At 53.6% G+C, this 19890-nt stretch overlaps 1 protein-coding gene across 2 annotated transcripts in view; it reads right to left on the bottom strand.

Moving 5' to 3' along the window:
- The window catches only part of DCHS1 (dachsous cadherin-related 1), a 120795-nt gene that overhangs the window by 64951 nt on the left and 35954 nt on the right, over positions 1 to 19890 (bottom strand). The window contains exons 3-9 of one of the 2 annotated variants that reach the window (XM_073327118.1): positions 16702 to 16890; positions 16080 to 16311; positions 9854 to 10090; positions 8471 to 9490; positions 7081 to 7268; positions 4026 to 4122; positions 3691 to 3848 (exon numbers count right to left, since the gene is read on the bottom strand). In XM_073327118.1, the coding sequence (XP_073183219.1) occupies positions 3691 to 3848; positions 4026 to 4122; positions 7081 to 7268; positions 8471 to 9490; positions 9854 to 10090; positions 16080 to 16311; positions 16702 to 16890 (2121 nt within the window). The remainder of the gene's footprint in view (positions 1 to 3690; positions 3849 to 4025; positions 4123 to 7080; positions 7269 to 8470; positions 9491 to 9853; positions 10091 to 16079; positions 16312 to 16701; positions 16891 to 19890) is intronic. The other variant, XM_073327119.1, reaches the window with a different exon arrangement.

Genomic DNA, 19890 nt, shown 5'->3' with positions numbered 1-19890 from the left:
GGCAGGTGGATCTCACTCCCCCTACTTGTTGATGTAGAAAACAGTCCTAGTGTTGTCTGACAGTATCAGGACATGGTGAGAGCAAATGAGTGGAAGAAATAATTTGCACACCTGCCTTACTGCCTGTACTTCCAGGTTACTGATGTACATTCTGGACTCTAGACAAGTGCATACTCCTGTGTGATTGTCCATGTGGGAGCCCCATAGGGATGCTTCCATAATTATGGTTTTGTCTGGAGAAGAGGGGACAAAGGGGACCCCATGGATACATGATGAGGATGGGTCCACCAAAGGAGGGAGGGCAGTACCTTGGTTGGAATTGTTAGTGTAAGGTTCATGGAGTGATGGCTTGAGGTGTATACCGACTGTAGCCATGCTTGAAGGCAACGAAGGTAGAATCTTGCAAATGCAGTGATGTAAGTGCACAAGGCCATGTGGCTGACCGGGACAGACATGTTTTGACTGTTATCCAAAGTGAGTTTTGATTTCGTTCATGAGTGTACCTGCCCATAGACAGGTTCCACAGCTAGTGGTGATAGAATTCAAGGTTGCTCCAACAAAGTCCAAAGATATCATGGGAGTAAGAAAGGATTTTGAAACGTTGATTCTGACTCCCAGTTGAGAGAGGAGGTGAAGCACCATAGAGGTTGACACGGCGAGATTTGGTGGCAAGAAGACAGTCATTGAGGTACGGAAAGACAAGGAAGCCATGATGTCTGACGTGAGCTGTCACCACTGAAAATACCTTGGTAAAGACTCTGGGAACAGTTGCTATCCTGAAGGGGAGTACTCTGTATTGAAAACAGTTGGACCCCACAGTAAATCTGAGAAATCATCTGTGGGCAGGGTGAATATCAATGTGAAAGTAAGTATCCTTCATATCGAGAGATATGAATCACATGCCCTTTTCTAAAGATGGAATTATTGCTGCCAACGTGACATTGTAAAATTTGAGTTTGCGAATGAAGAAGTTGAGGTGGTGGAGGTCAAGGATTGGAGGGCTGGGACAAGCTCAGTACACAGATCCAGGAATGTGGCCTTGAGCATCCGGAAGTTCTGCAGCCACTGCTTATCATCCCAAACCTGCATTACGATGTGATCCCATCCGTCATGCTTGTTTCTCAGGCCCAGAAATGGTATTCCACCATCTGCAGCTGCGCCGTGAGCACCAACAACGATCTGGAATTTGTTCTTGCTATGTCCCACAGCAATCTGTCCTCCAAGGCATCGTCATGTTCCCTCCCCACTCATTCAGTTCTTCTTGCAGCTCTGCAAATACTCTAGAATCATGCGCACTGTCTTGCAATGCTCATGACAATAGTGCAGAGCTGTGCAGGCTCCATGCTTCTGTCAGAGATGACAGACAGTGAGCGAGGAGGGCTATACAGGTTTGTGGGATTTTGAAAAAAGGTGCAAAAATTGTGGTATACAGATAACGTTACTGGATGAAGTCAGTTGCTGTGATGGAGTAGGGAGTGGGGAGGATTGACCTGGGAATGTTGGGTGGGAGTTTTACTGGGACTGTCTGCATTGGGGATGGGATATCAGGGTGTGACTTCACTTGAAGGATGATACCTGAGCATGTAACCTGAGCCCAGGATGGGGGTTGGGGCCAGGTGACACCTTTGCCTGGGAAACTGGACAAAGGCTGGAGGAAGAGCCGGGGGGAGGCTGGGCGAGACAGCTGGAGGGGGTTTCAGTTTGGAGCTGACTGGGGAAATGGAGGGAGGCCCAGATGGGGCTCTGGGCTCCCTGCCCCCCAAGACGGACCTGACTGAAGGGTCCTATTCTCTGTGCCTACAAGCTCTGTTTTAGACTATGTTCCTGTCATCTAATTCAGTGGCTCTCAAAGCCAGTCCGCCGCTTGTTCAGGGAAAGCCCCTGCCGAGCAGGACTGGTTTGTTTACCTGCTGCGCGGGCCAAGGGACGTGCTGTCCGCCCTTCCCGCAGCCCCCATTGGCCTAGAACGGCGAACTGCGGCCAGTGGGACCCGCGATCGGCCGAACCTGCGAATGCAGCAGGTAAACAAACCAGTCCGACCCACCAAGGGTTTTCCCTGAACAAGCAGCGGACCGGCTTTGAGAACCACTGGTCTAATAAACCTTCTGTGTTACTGGCTGAGAGTCACAGTGAATCACAGGAAGTGGGGGGTGCAGGGCCCTGACTCCCCCACACTCTGTGACAGTTGCAAAATGGGAAGTTGAACCCATGCTCCCGCTCACCCCGCACAACTCATTTTGACCCATCATGCATTGCCAAACTTCCCAAAAGACAATGTGTTGGACGGTGGCAAGTTGCACAGTGGGATACCTACCAATGGTGCATCACACTCTGCAATAATACGCGCTCTGCCAACACAAGAAGCCAAGCACGCACGCGGAAAGCGATGTACTAATCGCAGCGGCTATATGCCAATGTAACTTGAGTCAGCATAACTTTGTAGTATAGACATGGCCTAACCATGGTAGAATCAAAACAAGGAAAGCTATGTTCACTGACAGGGGAAAGGAAGCCCACCAGAAGGGAGGAACAGCATGAGGTCAGCTTGCTCGTGGACGCAGCAAGCTGAACACACAGAAGGACTTCCTGCCTCCTGAAGAAAGGTCATTAAACTTTGGGAGATATAAACAAGGACAGAAAGCCATTTTAGGCACCCATCACAAGACAGACACAAGGAAGAAGAGTTCTCACGAGCTGAGAAAGATCGGTCCTTCATCCAAGGTGGGCCTGAAATCTCTGGGAACTGAATACAGAGGACAAATCTGCTTCGGCAAAGATTGTACCTTTCTAGATTAAATTTGAGATTTTTAGAAGCGTATTTTGTTTTGGTTTTACTTGTAATTCTTTCTATCTTCATTCCTTATACTTGAACTCATTTAGTCCTATGTGTATTTTGTTAATACATTTATTTCATTTTTACCATAACCCAACTCAGTGCTGAGTTTAAAGGGCAGGGTGTATTTACACTCAGTCAAGTTAATAAGTTGCAATGTGTTCTGTGTTTGTAGAGGAACAAACCAACCATATATGTCTCTCAACTGTCCAGGAGCGGGCTGGACATTGCAGAGCACGCATCTTTGGGGAAATTCAGGGCTGGGAGTGTGTTGGGGTCACCTTGTTGGTTGTAACCCAGGCTGGTGGAAGTTAGCATGAGGCTGCAGGACTGTAGACAGGCTCCTGGGCTCAGAGCTGCTGAACCAGGGCTGTCTAGCACACAGACACTCATCAGGGTGTGACCTGCATGCTGCTAGGCTACTTATGTGGGAGCTACAACACCAAAGCTTTGTGAGGTACCCAGGGTTACAGGGCAGGTGGTGACATAGTTCCCATTGGTCTGGATTTGTACCCCAGGGTGTGACAGGTCCCTGTACCAGGATTCAGATGATGGCTGTGGGGTCGGGGGGTGGGACTTGGAGGGCTCAGGAACCTGGATGCAGATGGTGGGCATGGGGAAGGAGGCAGGGGTTAGGGCCCTCCCCCCCATGTACCTGGATGTGGATGACGGCCCTGGGGGGCAGGGTTGGGGGTCCCATGTACCTGGATGTGGATGACGGTCGTGGGGGTGGTGGGTCTGTGGGCCTCAAGTACCAGGATGTGGATGACAGCCCAGGAGGGGCAGGTTTGGGGGGGCCCATGTACGTGGAGGTGGATGACAGCCCTGGGGGGGGCAGGTTTGGGGGGCCCAGGTACCTGGATGCGGACAGTGGCTGCTGTGCTGCAGGGCACTGTGCCTCGGTCACTGGCCGTCACAGTGAAGATGTACTCGGCCCGGTCGGTTCGGCGCAGCACGGTGGCTGTACGCAGCTCCCCCGTGGCCGTATGCAGCGTGAAGCGCTCGGCCCAAGCCCCTGTGGAGAGAAGGGGAGATGCTGCTGCATGGGTCAGAGCAGGTTAGACATGGTGTGGAGCAGGCTTGGGGAATGCTGGGAGTGTGCGTGTGTGTTTGTGGGGAGGTCAGGACCATAGTCCTAGGCAAATGACTGGAGGTGATGGTGCCATACCGCTTTCCCCCTTTCCCCCATTACCTGTTAGTGAGTAGAAGATGGTCCCATTCTCAGCCTCGTCTGGGTCCTTGGCCTGAAGGGAGGTGACCAGCAGCCCTGAGGGCTTCTCCTCCAGCACCTGTCACACAGAGAGGGGAGCTGGAGATAGTATAACAGCCAGCACCCAGGTCCCGCATCACAGAACCCATAATCCTCCCAGCACAGCCACCTCCACAGCAGACCCCATGCCCCCCATTCCACCACACAGCCCCACTAATGCTGGAACTAGGGATGTGGCAGCACCCCCTGGCTTTAAGGGGCTTCCATCATATGCAGGGTTTACAGTTTGCGTACAGTTTGGCTCCATATCTAGTTGGCAGCCGGTATCAAGTGGAGTACCCCAAGGGTCGGTCCTGGGGCCGGTTTTGTTCAATATCTTCATAAATGATCTGGAGGATGGTGTGGATTGCACTCTCAGCAAATTTGCGGATGATACTAAACTGGGAGGAGTGGTAGATACGCTGGAGGGGAGGGACAGGATACAGAAAGACCTAGACAAATTGGAGGATTGGGCCAAAAGAAATCTGATGAGGTTCAATAAGGATAAGTGCAGGGTCCTGCACTTAGGACGGAAGAACCCAATGCACAGTTACAGACTGGGGACCGAATGGCTCGGCAGCAGTTCTGCGGAAAAGGACCTAGGGGTGACAGTGGACGAGAAGCTGGATATGAGTCAGCAGTGTGCCCTTGTTGCCAAGAAGGCCAATGGCATTTTGGGATGTATAAGTAGGGGCATAGCGAGCAGATCGAGGGAAGTGATCGTTCCCCTCTATTCGACATTGGTGAGGCCTCATCTGGAGTACTGTGTCCAGTTTTGGGCCCCACACTTCAAGAAGGATGTGGATAAATTGGAGAGAGTCCAGCGAAGGGCAACAAAAATGATTAGGGGACTGGAACACATGAGTTATGAGGAGAGGCTGAGGGAGCTGAGATTGTTTAGCCTGCAGAAGAGAAGAATGAGGGGGGATTTGATAGCTGCTTTCAACTACCTGAAAGGGGGTTCCAAAGAGGATGGCTCTAGACTGTTCTCAATGGTAGCAGATGACAGAACGAGGAGTAATGGTCTCAAGTTGCAGTGGGGGAGGTTTAGGTTGGATATTAGGAAAAACTTTTTCACTAAGAGGGTGGTGAAACACTGGAATGCGTTACTTACGGAGGTGGTAGAATCTCCTTCCTTAGAGGTTTTTAAGGTCAGGCTTGACAAAGCCCTGGCTGGGATGATTTAATTGGGAATTGGTCCTGCTTTGAGCAGGGGGTTGGACTAGATGACCTTCTGGGGTCCCTTCCAACCCTGATATTCTATGATTCTATGATTCTATGGTTCAATGGCTCTCAGCACCTGAACTATACAAATTGTTTCAGCATCGCTGCTCAAGACCGTCCAAGCACAGATATCCCCCTCACCAGCATAGATCCTATATTCCTCATTCCACTACACACCCCCACAGATCCTCCAGCACACAGATCCCATAATCCTCCCGGCACAGACCCCCACATCCCTCCAGCACAGACCTCACAACACTCCACACTCCTCCCAGCACAGGCCCCCGTAATCCCCACCCTACAGCACAAACCTCAGAACCAACTGTCTTCCTAAGCAAGGCCCGGTAGTGATAACCAGGCCTACAAATGTACCTTAATTGTGAGTTCAACTTAGTAAAGACTGAGTGAAACTTTATAAAGTGCCACAATAACCTATAACAACAAATGTTGATGGGAAAAGAGACAGAAAGCCTGAATATGTCCGTACAGAAAGGGTGTCACTGATACCACTCAAGGTTTGTGTCAAGATTATGACTGATATATAGGAGGAGCAGAGGACTGGAAATCAATGAATCAAAACTTGTTGTGTCAGAAATTAGGGCTATTGGTGGACAAAATGATGAGAGGATGGACTATTACACCCAATACCGCTTTCTGGGGTTCTTAAAAATAAAAGACTTCAGGGAAAAGACAGCAGAAGAAGCCACAGTCTGCCAACAACTGCTGCAGTGAACTTCATCATCATGATAGATTTCATGATTCTAAAGAAAGGAAGGAGTGAGAGCAGCAGATTTTAACAAACTTAGAGAATTGGTAGGAGCTCTTTAATTATCTGAAAATCAAAAAGAAATCCTACAAAAAGTAGAAACATGGACTAATTGCTAAGGAGGAGTACAAAAGAGTAGCACAAGCAGGTAGGGACAAAATCAGAAAATCTAAGGCACAAAATGAGTAACACCTAACAAAGGATATCAAAAGGCAGCAAGAAGAGTGTCTTTAAACGCATCAGGAGCAAGAAAAAGACAAAGGTAAGTATAGGTCTTCTGTTCAGTGGGGAAGGAGAGCTAATAACTGATGACATCAAGAAAGCTGAGGTGTTTAGTGAAGACTGAAGTGAAATAGGCATTAAAGACATTAATTGTGACCAGATACTCAACACAATCAATATTAACAAGGGGGAAGGAACACAAGTCAAAATATGGAAAGAACAGGTGACAGTATATGTAGATAAGTTAGAATTATTCAAAGTAATCAAGGCCTGATCAAATTTATCTTAGGCCTTGTCTACACTGCCTCTTTACAATGCTGCAACTGTCTCGCTCAGGGGTGTGAAAAAACACCCCCCTGAGCGCTGCAAGATTCAGCGCTGTAAAGTGGCAGTGTAGACAGTGGCAGGTAGCTACTCCCCTTCTGGGGGTGGTTTTTTTATAGCTCCCGGTCCAGGCTGCTCCCAGTCCAGTGCTGTGACTAAACAGCCTCGTTAAAGTGCCTTTGCTGGTGAAGACATGCCTTTAGAGTACTTAAGGAATTAGCTCCCTCCTCCTCCCCACACTGTCTCCTCCCCCCACCCCAATCTGCACAGGGGCTCTCTCCTCCTCCCCACACCCAACCTGCACAGGGGCTCTCTACTCCCCCATCAAGAGCTCTTGGCCCCCACAACCTGCACTGGGAGCTCTGCCCCCCAATCTGTACTGAGGGCTCTGGACCCCACAACTTGCACATGAAGCTCCCACCCTCACAACTTGCAGTGGAAGTGCCTGCCTGCCCCCCTCACCTGCACCAGGAGCTCCCGCCCGCCCAGCACATGAAGGAAAGCTGGCACATTGTCATTCTCATCCAACACGGTGACATAGACGGTGCCCGTGACGCTGCGTGGTGGCGTCCCCCCATCCTGCACGATCACCAGCAGCTGATAGCTTGACTGCTGCTCCCGGTCCAGGCTGCGCTTGGCAGTGAGCTCTCCTACCAGGGAGAAGCAAGGACACAGCTCAGCTCCCAGAGAGCCAGCTCCCAAGGGAGACTCCCAGCAGGGAGACAACTCCAGATGGGGAACTGTCTACCATGGGAAGAGAGGAGCCCCAGCATGCGAGGCAGGACAGAGCCCAGGGGAATGGACTGTGGGCAGAGAGATAGCCCTGGACTAGGGGGATGGAGTCACAGTCCTTGGGAATGGGCTGGGAGGAAGGAGGGGGGGAAGAGAGCCTGCCCGAAGGAGCAGGCCATGGAGAGGGAGGTGGCCGTGGGATGGTGGGGACAGGACAAGGGCCCATGGGGAAAGGGCAGTGGGAAGGGAGCCAGCTGGGGTTGGTGGAACACGGTTAGAGCTGCTCTCTGAAATTGCATAAGGGTCCCCTATTGCACCCCACTTAGCCATGGCCCCTTGTGCCAGCCATCAAGGACCACGATGCGAGGCAGATGCTAGGTCAGGGCAGGAGAGCTAACGCTGATGACAAGAGAGCCACGCCAGCTGCATCAGGCCCTCCTCTGGGGTGTGACCTCTAACCTCCCATGAGACGGGGTGACACCGACCCACCTCCTGTGAGACGGTGACACCGACCCACCTATGGGGTGTGACCCCTAATGCCCTGACCCTCGTCTGGGGTGTGAGCTCTAACTTCCTGTGAGACAGGGTGACACCGACACACCTCCTGAGGTGTGATCCCCCCCCCCGACAACGCATCCTTGTGCATACGCCCTTTCACGACCCCTGGGCCCATTATATATCCCTCTTGACAAGCTTCCTTAAATCTCAGCACCTGTGTTCCGGCTGGGCCCTGCTGACCTGAGCACCGGGCTCTGGGCTGGGCGGGTGGAAAGCGGGACCACCCCACCAGTCATATCTGCAGCTGCAGTAGCTCAGTGATGGGCCTGGCTTTGCCTGAAGGGCTGCTGGCACCACCCGTGCCATGAGAGCTCTGTGGGAGGGATGGCAATCCCAGACAAAGCACTCTGCTGTGGGATGGCTCTGGTATCTCTCAGACCCAGGAGTTAGACTAGGTAGCATGATGCTACCCTCACCTCCCTCCTTGAAGCACAGCACCCCCTAGTGCCATGTTGGGGCCAGCACTGCTCTACCCTCACAGTCACCCCCTGCTGAGCTTCACAGGCCCCTCCATGCCCACTCGGATCTCGGTGGGCTCTCTCTCGCCCATGCGGTCTCTCACCAGACTGCATGTGAATGAGGAAGTTGGGGTCATGCTGGAGGAGGCGGTAGGTGAGGCGGCTGTTCTGCCCTGTGTCCCGGTCACTGGCTGTCACCCTGCCCACCCTGCTGCCTGGTGGCTGGTTCTCGGGAATGGTGAAGAAGTAGCGCTCCTCGCTGAGCCGGGGGCTGTTGTCATTCTCGTCAGTGATGCTGACCCGCACTGTGCTGGTGCCCGTCTTCCTGGCCTCGCTGCTGGTGCTGCCTGCCCCTGCAGATGCTAGCACTGTCAGCATGTACAGGTCCCGCGTCTCCCGGTCCAATGCACTCTTGACGTAGAGCCAGCCGCTCTCGGGCACGATGGCAAAGCTAGCGGCGTCGCCATCGGCACGCAGGTGGTAAGTGAGGGGCGTGGCACCAGCATCCCGGCCCAGGGCCCGCACCTGCAGGAAGCGAGTGGAGACAGGCGTGCCCTCCCGCACCTCCACACGGTAGGTGAGTGTGTCAAAGATGGGCCCGTGGTCGTGCTCTGCCTGTACGTGCACCAGCAGGGTGAAAGTGGCACTGAGCTGGGGCACACCGCTGTCCCGGGCCACTATGGCTAGGCCATAGGCAGCACTGGCTTCGTACTGCAATGCCCCCACCAGACGCACTGTCCCAGAGGAGCGCTCCACGCTGAAGATGCCGTCCCCACCTGACACCAGCTCAAAATGCACCTGCCCGTTGGAACCACTGTCACGATCCTCTGCCTGCAACGTGTAGACAGTGGCCCCCACCTCTGTGGCCTCTGGCAGCAGGATAGAGTCAGAAGGGGCCAGGAAGGCTGGTGCATTGTCATTCACGTCTGACACAGAAATCTTCACCTGTGTGTTGCTGTAGGCAGGCGGCGAGCCGCTCCGGGCCTGCACGTCCAGAACCAGAACCGCCTGGACCTCATGGTCGATAGGGAGGTTGGTGCGGAGCTGTCCCAAGCTGGAGTCAATGAAGAAATAACCATGGGGATCTCCCGAGGAGATGGAATAAAAGATGTCATCAGAGTGACCTGGGGACAAGGGAATACAGAGCAAGGACAGTGAGAGAAGCACTCTGCTCACTCCCCCAGCCTGCCCCAGCAAGGGGAGCCATGGGGGAGGGCAGGCCACTAGTTGTGGGGGGTGATTCCACCAGGAGGCACCATGGGGGAGGGCAGGGCACTGGCTGTGGGAGCGAGCTCCCAGCAGGGGGTTCCATGGGGAAGGGCAGGTCACAGCTATGAGGGGAGCTCCCAGCAGGAGGCACCATGGGGGAGGGCAGGCCGCTAGCTATGGGGGAGATACCAGCACCGTGGGAAGTGGGGCAGGAGCGTGGGACCCCTGAAATGGAAACATGGGCCCAACGTGGTTTTGGGGCTGCGATGGGCCCATACCTGGGGGGTTATGGGCCCGGACGGCCCCAACACTCGCCCCCTGCTGCGTATTCTCAGGCACTGTGAAGAAGTACTGTGCCTGCTCAAAGACAGGGGGCGAGACTGTGCCAGCCACGATGCTGATGTTCACTTGGGCGTTGGGTTGGGCTGACAGGCCCCCCCCATCCCGTGCTGAGATCACCAGCTGCACCAGCGTGTTGGCTTTGCCACTCAGGGACCATGAGAGGGACACAACACCTGGAAGAGAAAGAAACTGATAGGGGAAGCGCTACAGGATTGAACACTGTGTCCCCCTCCCCCAGCAAGAAATGCACCTCCCCTCCCTGCTCTAGGGATGTAGAAACAAGCCACGTGCCTGGGAATAACCAAGGGAGAGAGATGCCAACCCCAGAGATTGGCTCCAGAGGTCAGAGGGGGAAGGAAGGGAGATGGGGGCTACATCTGGGAGCAAGGAGGGGCAGCCCCTCTCTACAGGGGTCTGAGGAGACCCTACTCCCTTCCCCTTCCCTCCCCTCCCCCTGTATTCAGCCCTCGACCCATCTGTCCTAAAAAGGCCAAAAGAGGCTGGAGGGGGAGAGTGAACCTGGCCCCGTTTACATCAGCACTAGCTGTGGGGAGATCAGTCCGCTGATCCTGAGGGGATGGAGGGGTGTGACATTATTAACATAATCTGAAACTGTATAGATCACTGTTGCAACCACTGTTATATATGTGCAGCAAATATTGTACAAATGTTGTCATGTGAGGTGTCTACGGGAAGGTTATGATCTGCTGGTTATAATTATGCTATGTGTATATGTGTATCAGTTTTGTAGTTGAAGTTATGAATATTGCTATACTGTCTGTATTTCAAACTTATGCTATGCTTCTGGGTGATACCTCAGACAAGTTGGTGTCAACTCTGCCTAGCCTGTTTGATGGCCCATTAAGGACCATCAGTTATACAATTGACCTGTTGAGAGAAGGCAGACACACCTTGTGACTCAGCAAGGTATGCGGAGACCTGCCTATTGGACAGAACTCTAAGGTTTTTCTATGCCATGTGCTGGATAGAAACAAAGAAAGCGAAGACCACATGGCAAGAGACTATAAAAGGGTGATGTCTCATCTTCATCTTGTCTTCAGTCCTGCTTCTTGCCTCTGGAGGAACCTTGCTACAAACTGAAGCTCTGAACAAAGGACTGAATGACCCATCCCAGCTTTGGATGTACTCCAGAGACTTGATTTGAACCTGCAATTTAATCCATCACTGCTACAAGCCTGAACCAAGAACTTTGACATTACTGTATGTAATTGATTCCATTAACCAATTCATATGCTCATCTATATCTTTTTCCTTTTATGAATAAAACTTGTGGTAATACAGGGAAACTGGAGCGTCTAAGGGAATTGCTTGTGTGACCTTTTCGGTTTTGCCCACTGGCTAACGATGTCTTCTCTGTTTGGCTGGTTTGATTTGCCTTGGTGTGCAAAGGAACCCCAGCTTTGGGCTGTAACTGCCCTGCTTTAAGCAATTTGTCCTGAATTGGCACTGAGTTGTGTCCCACCAAAGCCAGCATCTGCCCTTGGTGGTACACTTCTGAGAGGACCAATTCAGGACAAATTGCTTAAAGCAGGGCAGTTACAGCCCAAAGCTGGGGTTCCTTTGCACACCAAGGCAAACCAAATCAGCCAAACAGAGAAGACATTGTTAGCCACTGGGCAAAACCGAAAAGTCACAAAAGCAATTCCCTTAGACACTCCAGTTTCCCAGTATCACCACCAGTGCCACTAGTTATGGGGATGAATGGTTATGAAAACCAAGACTCCAGTAAAAGAAAAAGGTTCTCCTAATACCAAAGGACCAAGCACAAGACCCAGGTCAATATACAAATCAGATCTTACCCACAAATCACGCTGTTGCCAATCCTTTCGAATCTAAAATCTAAAGGTTTATTCATAAAAGGAAAAAGATATAGATGAGCGCTAGAATTGGTTAAATGGAATCAATTACATACAGTATGTGACGAAGCGGGACTGTTCTTAATGTTTCCTCTGAATATTGTGGGGGTGCCTCAGTTTTCCCTATGCAGTTCTTAAGTATCTAGGTGGGGGATAAGGGGGTATGATCATTGCAGAGCCCTAGAGGGCAGGGGTGTGCAGGGGTCTGGACACAGAGAATGGCCAACACCCTGTTTCATGGAGCAGGTCCTCAAGGAATCAATCCTGAAGCACTTACATGAGAGGAAAGTGATCAGGAACAGCCAGCATGGATTCACCAAGGGAAGGTCATGCCTGACTAATCTAATCGCCTTCTATGATGAGATTACTGGTTCTGTGGATGAAGGGAAAGCAGTGGATGTATTGTTTCTTGACTTTAGCAAAGCTTTTGACACGGTCTCCCACAGTATTCTTGTCAGCAAGTTAAAGAAGTATGGGCTGGATGAATGCACTATAAGGTGGGTAGAAAGTTGGCTAGATTGTCAGGCTCAACAGGTAGTGATCAATGGCTCCATGTCTAGTTGGCAGCCGGTGTCAAGTGGAGTGCCCCAGGGGCCGGTCCTGGGGCCGGTTTTGCTCAATATCTTCATAAATGATCTGGAGGATGGTGTGGATTGCACTCTCAGCAAATTTGCGGATGATACTAAACTGGGAGGAGTGGTAGATACGCTGGAGGGGAGGGATAGGATACAGAGGGACCTAGACAAATTGGAGGATTGGGCCAAAAGAAATCTGATGAGGTTCAATAAGGATAAGTGCAGGGTCCTGCACTTAGGACGGAAGAACCCAATGCACAGCTACAGACTAGGGACCGAATGGCTAGGCAGCAGTTCTGCGGAAAAGGACCTAGGGGTGACAGTGGACGAGAAGCTGGATATGAGTCAGCAGTGTGCCCTTGTTGCCAAGAAGGCCAATGGCATTTTGGGATGTATAAGTAGGGGCATAGTGAGCAGATCGAGGGAAGTGATCGTCCCCCTCTATTTGACATTGGTGAGGCCTCATCTGGAGTACTGTGTCCAGTTTTGGGCCCCACACTACAAGAAGGATGTGGATAAATTGGAAAGAGTCCAGCGAAGGGCAACAAAAATGATTAGGGGTCTGGAACACATGACTTATGAGGAGAGGCTGAGGGACCTGGGATTGTTTAGTCTGCGGAAGAGAAGAATGAGGGGGATTTGATAGCTGCTTTGAACTACCTGAGGGGCGGTTTCAGAGAGGATGGTTCTAGACTATTCTCAGTGGTGGAAGAGGACAGGACAAGGAGAAATGGTCTCAAGTTGCAGTGGGGGAGGTTTAGGTTGGATATTAGGAAAAACTTTTTCACTAAGAGGGTGGTGAAACACTGGAATGCGTTGCCTAGGGAGGTGGTGGAATCTCCTTCCTTAGAGTAACAGCCATGTTAGTCTGTATTCGCAAAAAGAAAAGGAGGACTTGTGGCACCTTAGAGACTAACCAATTTATTTGAGCATGAGCTTTCATGAGCTACAGCTCACTTCATCGGATGCATCTCAAAGCTCATGCTCAAATAAATTGGTTAGTCTCTAAGGTGCCACAAGTACTCCTTTTCTTTTTCCTTCCTTAGAAGTTTTTAAGGTCAGGCTTGACAAAGCCCTGGCTGGGATGATTTAATTGGGGATGGGTCCTGCTTTTGAGCAGGGGGTTGGACTAGATGACCTCCTGAGGTCCCTTCCAACCCTGATATTCTATGATTCTATGATTCCTGGCAACTGATGGCCTCGCCCTTCCCCCCTGCAAGGTGAGAGCTAAAGGTTTGGAGAACAAAGGAATCAGGTGACATCCTGGCCCGGGAAAGGGACAAAGCCCAGAGGAGGAGGGGCTGGAGGGGAAGGCAGTTTGGGGCTGGCTGGGCACATGAAATGAAGTGCAGACGTGGTTGTCTGGCTCACTGCCCCACAAAATGGACTCAGCTGAGGGGTCCTGTTCTCTGCACCTACAAGCTCTGGATTAGACCATGTTCCTGTTGTCTAATAAACCTTCTGTTTTACTGGCTGGCTGAAAGTCACGTCTGACTGTGAAGTTGGGGTGCAGGGACCTCTGGCTTCCCCAGGAGCCCGCCTGGGTGGACTCGCTGGGGGTGTCACGGAGTGTGGGGGAGTCCAGGCCCTGCACCCCTCTTCCTGGGATTCACTGAGACTCTCAGCCAGCCAGTAAAACAGAAGGTTTATTGAACAACAGGAACACAGTCCAAAACAGAGCTTGTGGGGTACAACCAGGACCCCTCAGTCAAGTCCTTCTGGGGGGCAGGGAGCTTAGACCCCAGCCCTGGGGTTCTCTGTGTTCCTCCACCCAGCCCCAAACTGAAACTAAACCCACCCAGCAGGTTCCCTTCTGCGGCCTCTCTTCACATTCCTGGGCAGAGGTGTCACCTCCCTCTCCCCCTCCTGGCTCAGGGGACAGGCTCTCAGGTCTCCCATCCCCAGGGCACATTCCCAGGTCAACACTCCCCCCTCCCTGCTGTGTCACATCGTCACAGGGGGAAGCGCACGGAGGGGCAGAGGATGCTGAATGCTTCGAGGTCAGACCCAGGAAGGTGGAAGTTGTGTGAGCTGTGTGTCCTGAAGACAGTCTGCTCACAGAAAGGAGACTTCCCCAGAGTCCTGCCTGGCTTCGCAGGGAGCAGTTCCAGAGCATCGCCCAGGGACTCCGTGACACCGTAATGTCAAAGTTCTTGGTTCAGGCTTGTAGCAGTGATGGATTAAATTGCAGGTTCAAATCAAGTCTCTGGAGTACATCCACAGCTGGGAGGGATCATTCAGTCCTTTGTTCAGAGCTTCAGTTTGTAGCAAAGTTCCTCCAGAGGCAAGAAGCAGAATTGAAGACAAGATGGAGATGAGACATCACCCTTTTATAGTCTCTTGCCACGTGGTCTTCGCTTTCTTTGTCCCAAGGACACGCTATCCAGCACATGGCATAGAAAAACCTTAGAGTTCTGTCCAATAGGCAGGTCTCCGCATACCTTGCTGAGTCACAAGGTGTGTCTGCCTTCTCTCAACAGGTCAATTGTATAACTGATGGTCCTTAATGGGCCATCAAACAGGCTAGGCAAAGTTGACACCAACTTGTCTGGGGTATCACCCAGAAGCATAGCATAAGTTTGAAATACAGACAGTATAGAGCCAATATTCATAACTTCAACTACAAAACTGATACACATATACACATAGCATAATTATAACCAGCCAATCATAACCTTCCCATAGACACCTCACAAGACAACCTTTGTACAATATTTGCTGCAAATATATAACAGTGGGTGCAACAGTGATCTACATGGTTACAGATTATGTTAATAATGTCACAAGGGGAGAGGGGTGGAGTTCAGGCTAGAAAGGGCCCGGGACCTGGCCATGGGTGGAGGGGGGGGTGCTGAGGGCCCTGGGGAATGGGCCATGGGTATCGAGCCTTTCTGGGCCCAATCAATGTGGTCAGGAATGCAGGGAATAGGGTTGCCAGGCATCCGGTTTTCAACTGGAATGCCTGGTCGAAAATGGACTCTGGCAGCTCAGGTCGGCACCGCTGACTGGGCCATTAAAAGTCCTGTTGGTTGTGCAGCAGGGGCCTAGGGCTAAGGCAGGCTCACTGCCTGCCCTAGCTCCATGCGGCTCCTGGAAGCAGCCGCCAGGTCCTTGCAGCCCCATGGCGAATGGGCAGCCAAGGAGGCTCTGTGTGCTACCCCTGCCCCAGTGCTGGCTCTGCAGCTCTCATTGGTCAGGAACTGTGACCAATAGGAGCTGCGGGAGCAGTGCCTGTAGGCACAAGGGGAGCCTAGGGGCCACAGGGGCCTGGCGGCCACTTCCTGAGAGCTGCAGTAATCACTGCTGCAACCCTGCATCCCGAACTCCCTCCTGCACCCAAACTGTCTCCCAGAGTCTGCACCCTCCCAACATCCCAACACCCTGCTCCAGCCCTGAGCCCCCTCCTGTACCCCAAACCCCTCATCCCTGGCCCCACCCCAGAGCCCACACCCCCAGCCCTCACCCCCGCCCTGCACCCTTGGCCAAGCAGGGAGGGGAGGGATAGTGGAAACAGGGGAGGGGGAAGACTGAGGAGAGAGGTGGGTGGTGGGGCTGCCCTTCTGTGGAGCTGATGAGCATGCTGTACAGTAACACTGACAGGTGTCACATCCCCCCATACCCTCTGTCTGCGGCTGACTGAGCATCACCCTGGGGAAGCTCCCTTCCTCCCACCCATCCCCAAACCTGGCCAGGACGCCAAGGGCTCTTACCTGTGTCCTTGTGCAGAGAGAAGAGAGGGGGCGAGTTCCCTGAGACAATGTGGTACGTCACCTTCCCGTGGGGGCCCTCGTCCTTGTCGTGGGCCATGACACGCAGCACGGCAGTGCCCGGCATGCTCTGTGTACTGATGCTGGCTGCGTACTCCAGTGGGTAGAATGCCGGACGGTTATCGTTCACATCCTCCAGGAAAACCTTCACGTACACCATGGAGTTCAGACCGCCCTGGAGGAGGACAGGACCAGGCATAACTCTGCCCAGGGCTGGGCTGCTGGGAGGCCCTCATTGCCCTGGGAGGATGGGATGACAGGGATAACCTTCTGAATAGTACTAGGCTGGGGGCATAACTCCCTCCTCCACCCAATTGCTCACTCCCCGTTTGCCCATCCCCCGTTTTCCCCATCACTCAGCACCCCCCAGGGCCCAGCAGCCCCTGCCCCATTGCTCACATCCCCCAGGGCCTAGCTGCCCCTGCACCATTGCTTAGTTCCATCCCACCTTTCCCCATCGTCCCATGACCTCCTTCCTTCATTACTCAGCCTCCTTCCCCATTGGCCCATCCCCCATCACTCAGCCCTTTCCCCCAGGGCCCATCCTGCTTTCATCAGTGCTCACCCCATCGACAGCAGTGACAGTGAAGTCATAGGCAGTGGCCCCCTCGTCGCGGTCCAGGCCCTGCACCGTGCACAGCTGCCCAGTGTGCTCATCAATGCTGAACTGTGTGGGGACAACGCTGCCAATGCCAGAGCCGATGGAGTAGGAGAGGGAGCCGAAGGGACCACTGTCTGCATCCGTGGCTGTGATCTGGTGGAAAGGCTCTATGTCAGTGGGAGCAGCAGTGGGGCTGGAGCCCAGCAGCCAGCCCCAGCTCCTCCGGCCATCCCCAGGGCAGCTCAAGACCTTCTGCCCTAGGAGGCAGGATGGCAGCAGTTAGTGGGCTAAGCTAGGACTCAGGAAGCCCGGGTCCAATTCCATGCACCACCAAAGTCTGTCTGTGTGACCACAGGCGAATGACAGCTTCTCTGGGCTGCTGTTCCTGTCTATACAGTGGGGATGCTGCACAGGGGGTCGGGAGGGTAAACACTTTACAGATACTGAGGCACTCAGATATTCCACCTAGGATAGGTAAATTGATACCCACCCCCCCCAGTAGGTGATCAGAGCAGCTACTCTGCTCAGTGCAGTGTTCTTCAAGGGATGGTGGGAGCACTTCCCGCCTTGCAAACTGGAGGCAGGGGGCTCAGACAGAGGTGCTCTCCCCTTGCAGTCAGTGCTCGCACTTGGGGTGCTGCAGGAAGTGGGGTGGGGACTCAGTAACAGGAATTTCTGCCCTCAGTCGGAGCTGGCCCCACTGCAGCAATAAGGGTTGCTGTGCTGCTGGAGGTGCCATGGGTCAGGCCGTTACTACTCATGTTCTCAGATTAGACGCTGTTTCTGTGCCCATCATTGTGCTGTCCAGGGCCCAGATGGTCTTGGGACTTGCCCCAGGAAAGGCCACTGGGCAGAGAGGCTGAGCTCCACAGATTTACCCCAGTGCCCTTTCCCAAGCCCAGCCTGAGGGATGCGAGCCTGTCCCACAGTGCTGAACAGGCTGGCACTCACCTGCTGCTCTCCCCACCATTCTCAGCCTTTTCATGGAGCCTGTGTTTCCCAGGACCCTCCTTCCCCCTCAGCCAGCCTCATCAGCATGCACCCTCTCCTGGGAATGGGAAAGGAAACCAGAGATGCTGCAGGGCTAGCAGCTAGCCCGGCCTTGCTCCTCACCTTCCACTGAGCAGCCAGCACCTCCCACTGCCCTCTCCCGCTGGACATTCCCCTGCAGCACTGCTGGGGGGCCTGGTGCTGCAGCCGGGGCCCAGAGGTCCTCTTCTTGGTCTCTTTGCAAGTGACCCAACTTCAAGAGGGACAGAAGAGTCAGCCTTATTCTGAGCACCCCACTGTGCTCTCTGGGACATAGGGGCTGGAAACATCCCTCCAGCACCTCAGGATCCCATCCTGCTGTCAGGGCCCCAAGTGCCAGCACTCCCAGACCTCTGGCCAGGGCTGCAGTGAGGAGCCGGCTGTTACAGGCTTAAGGGACAGGCTGAGCTGCAGGCCAGCACACCCTGCCCACCTGCTCCCAGCTGGGCTACAGCACAACTTCCAGAAAGACTCCTTGGCGCTGAGCTTCTCTGTGGCAGGGACAGGAGAGGAGGCCTGGCCCTGCCAACTGCTGGGCCCGGAAAGAAGGCGAAGGGGCAGGGGGAGCCAGCATTGCCAGAGCATCAGGGGCACCTGGGGGTTCAGACCCTGCTCCTTGAACCCAAGGCTCCTGCCCATTATCCTGGGCTCTCCTTTGTGTGGGAAGGCTTCTCCAAGATCCCTCCAGTTCCCTGCAGTTCCAGGTCAGCCACTAATAGCTCCTTTCCCCAGAACATCCCCTCCGGGGGATGCTGCCCAGGGCTCATCCCCTGCTGAGAGCTCAGAGGGGAGAACACACCCCGGAAAAGGAGGCAGCTGGGACAGGCCCGGGTGAAGTGAAGTTCACGCTCCATTGCTGCAGCTCCTGCCCACACTGGGGCTGCGGCCTCAGCTCCCGTGAGCGAGCAGCACAGGAACATAGACGAGCGCCAGGGAAAGGGCCCAGCTGGGAGCTGCAAACAGCTCTTAGGAGCCTCCTAACCTGGGTCACACGTCAGCCCCTCAGGCAGCTCAGGCCCCAGCAGCAATTTCACCACTTGCCTATCCTGCTGGGAGGTTAAGACTAGAGTAAGAGGGAGCCCCCGCCCAGCACTCTTGCCCCACTCCCTACAGAGCTGCATGCTGACCCCTCCCACCAGCCACAGCTCCCACCCCACTCCCTACAGTGCCCCCTGCTGCACCCTCCCTCCAGAACCTGAGTTCCTGCCCTACTCCCACCACCTCTCCTGCCATTCACCCTAGAACACATCTTGGTGGGAGAGGAGGGGATTGGAGTATCCAGGAGCTCCCACAACGGCCAGCACTCCTGCCTGACTCCCTACAGGCCCCCCTACTGAGAGAGGCTTGCACTGGAGTAGTCAAGCACTTCCCCACATTGTGAGCCTGGTTCCTTGGCGCCATGTGTGCATTTCATAGGGAACTCATTCCCTCCCATCTTACTCCCCTTGCCCCTCCAGCTGCTGGAAGTAGTCCCATGTAACAGGATCCCCTTCTCCTGCCACCAGCTACAGAATCCATGCAGCTGCGGGCAACATGAGCTCTGGAGCAGCCACCCATCTTCTTCCCACTTTCCACTCCTTTTTTTCCTGTTTCTCCACTCCCTTGCTCTTTTGTTTTCTCCATCCTGGAGACTGGAGGGACTGGACATAAAGCAAGGAGCTCCTGGAGCAAAGCAGCTCCCAGCAGCAGGCATGCACAGAGTATGGCAGGTTGGGTGAGGGACATGGGGGACGAGTGGACAGAGCACAGCAGGCTGTGAGAAGGGGTGACATGGCCAGTTGGATTTGGGGAGATTACACAGCACGCTGATGTGTTGGACAGAGGGTGTGAGGTCCAGCTGCTTCAGTGGGGGCAAAAGTGAGGCACAGTATGAGCCAGTCTGAGCACTTGTGTCACCTGGAGAATCCCACCCTGCGACTCCTGCATCCAGCCCAGAATGCCTGGCTGAGCCAGAACAAGTCTTTTAGCAAAACTATCCACTAGCCATTTACTGATTTTAAGTGAGGGAGAATCCATCATGCCCCAGGACGAGCTGTCTAAGGTTAATTACCCTCACTGATGAAAACCTTCAGCTGATTTCCAGTCTGAATTTGTCTGGCTTCAGCTCTCAGCCACTGCACCTTG

This window comes from Lepidochelys kempii, unplaced genomic scaffold (genome assembly GCF_965140265.1).
Source record: "Lepidochelys kempii isolate rLepKem1 unplaced genomic scaffold, rLepKem1.hap2 scaffold_61, whole genome shotgun sequence".
Taxonomy (NCBI): domain Eukaryota; kingdom Metazoa; phylum Chordata; order Testudines; family Cheloniidae; genus Lepidochelys; species Lepidochelys kempii.
The sequence above is the reverse complement of the archived record's forward strand: the minus strand, read 5'-3'. Positions and strand labels throughout refer to the sequence as shown.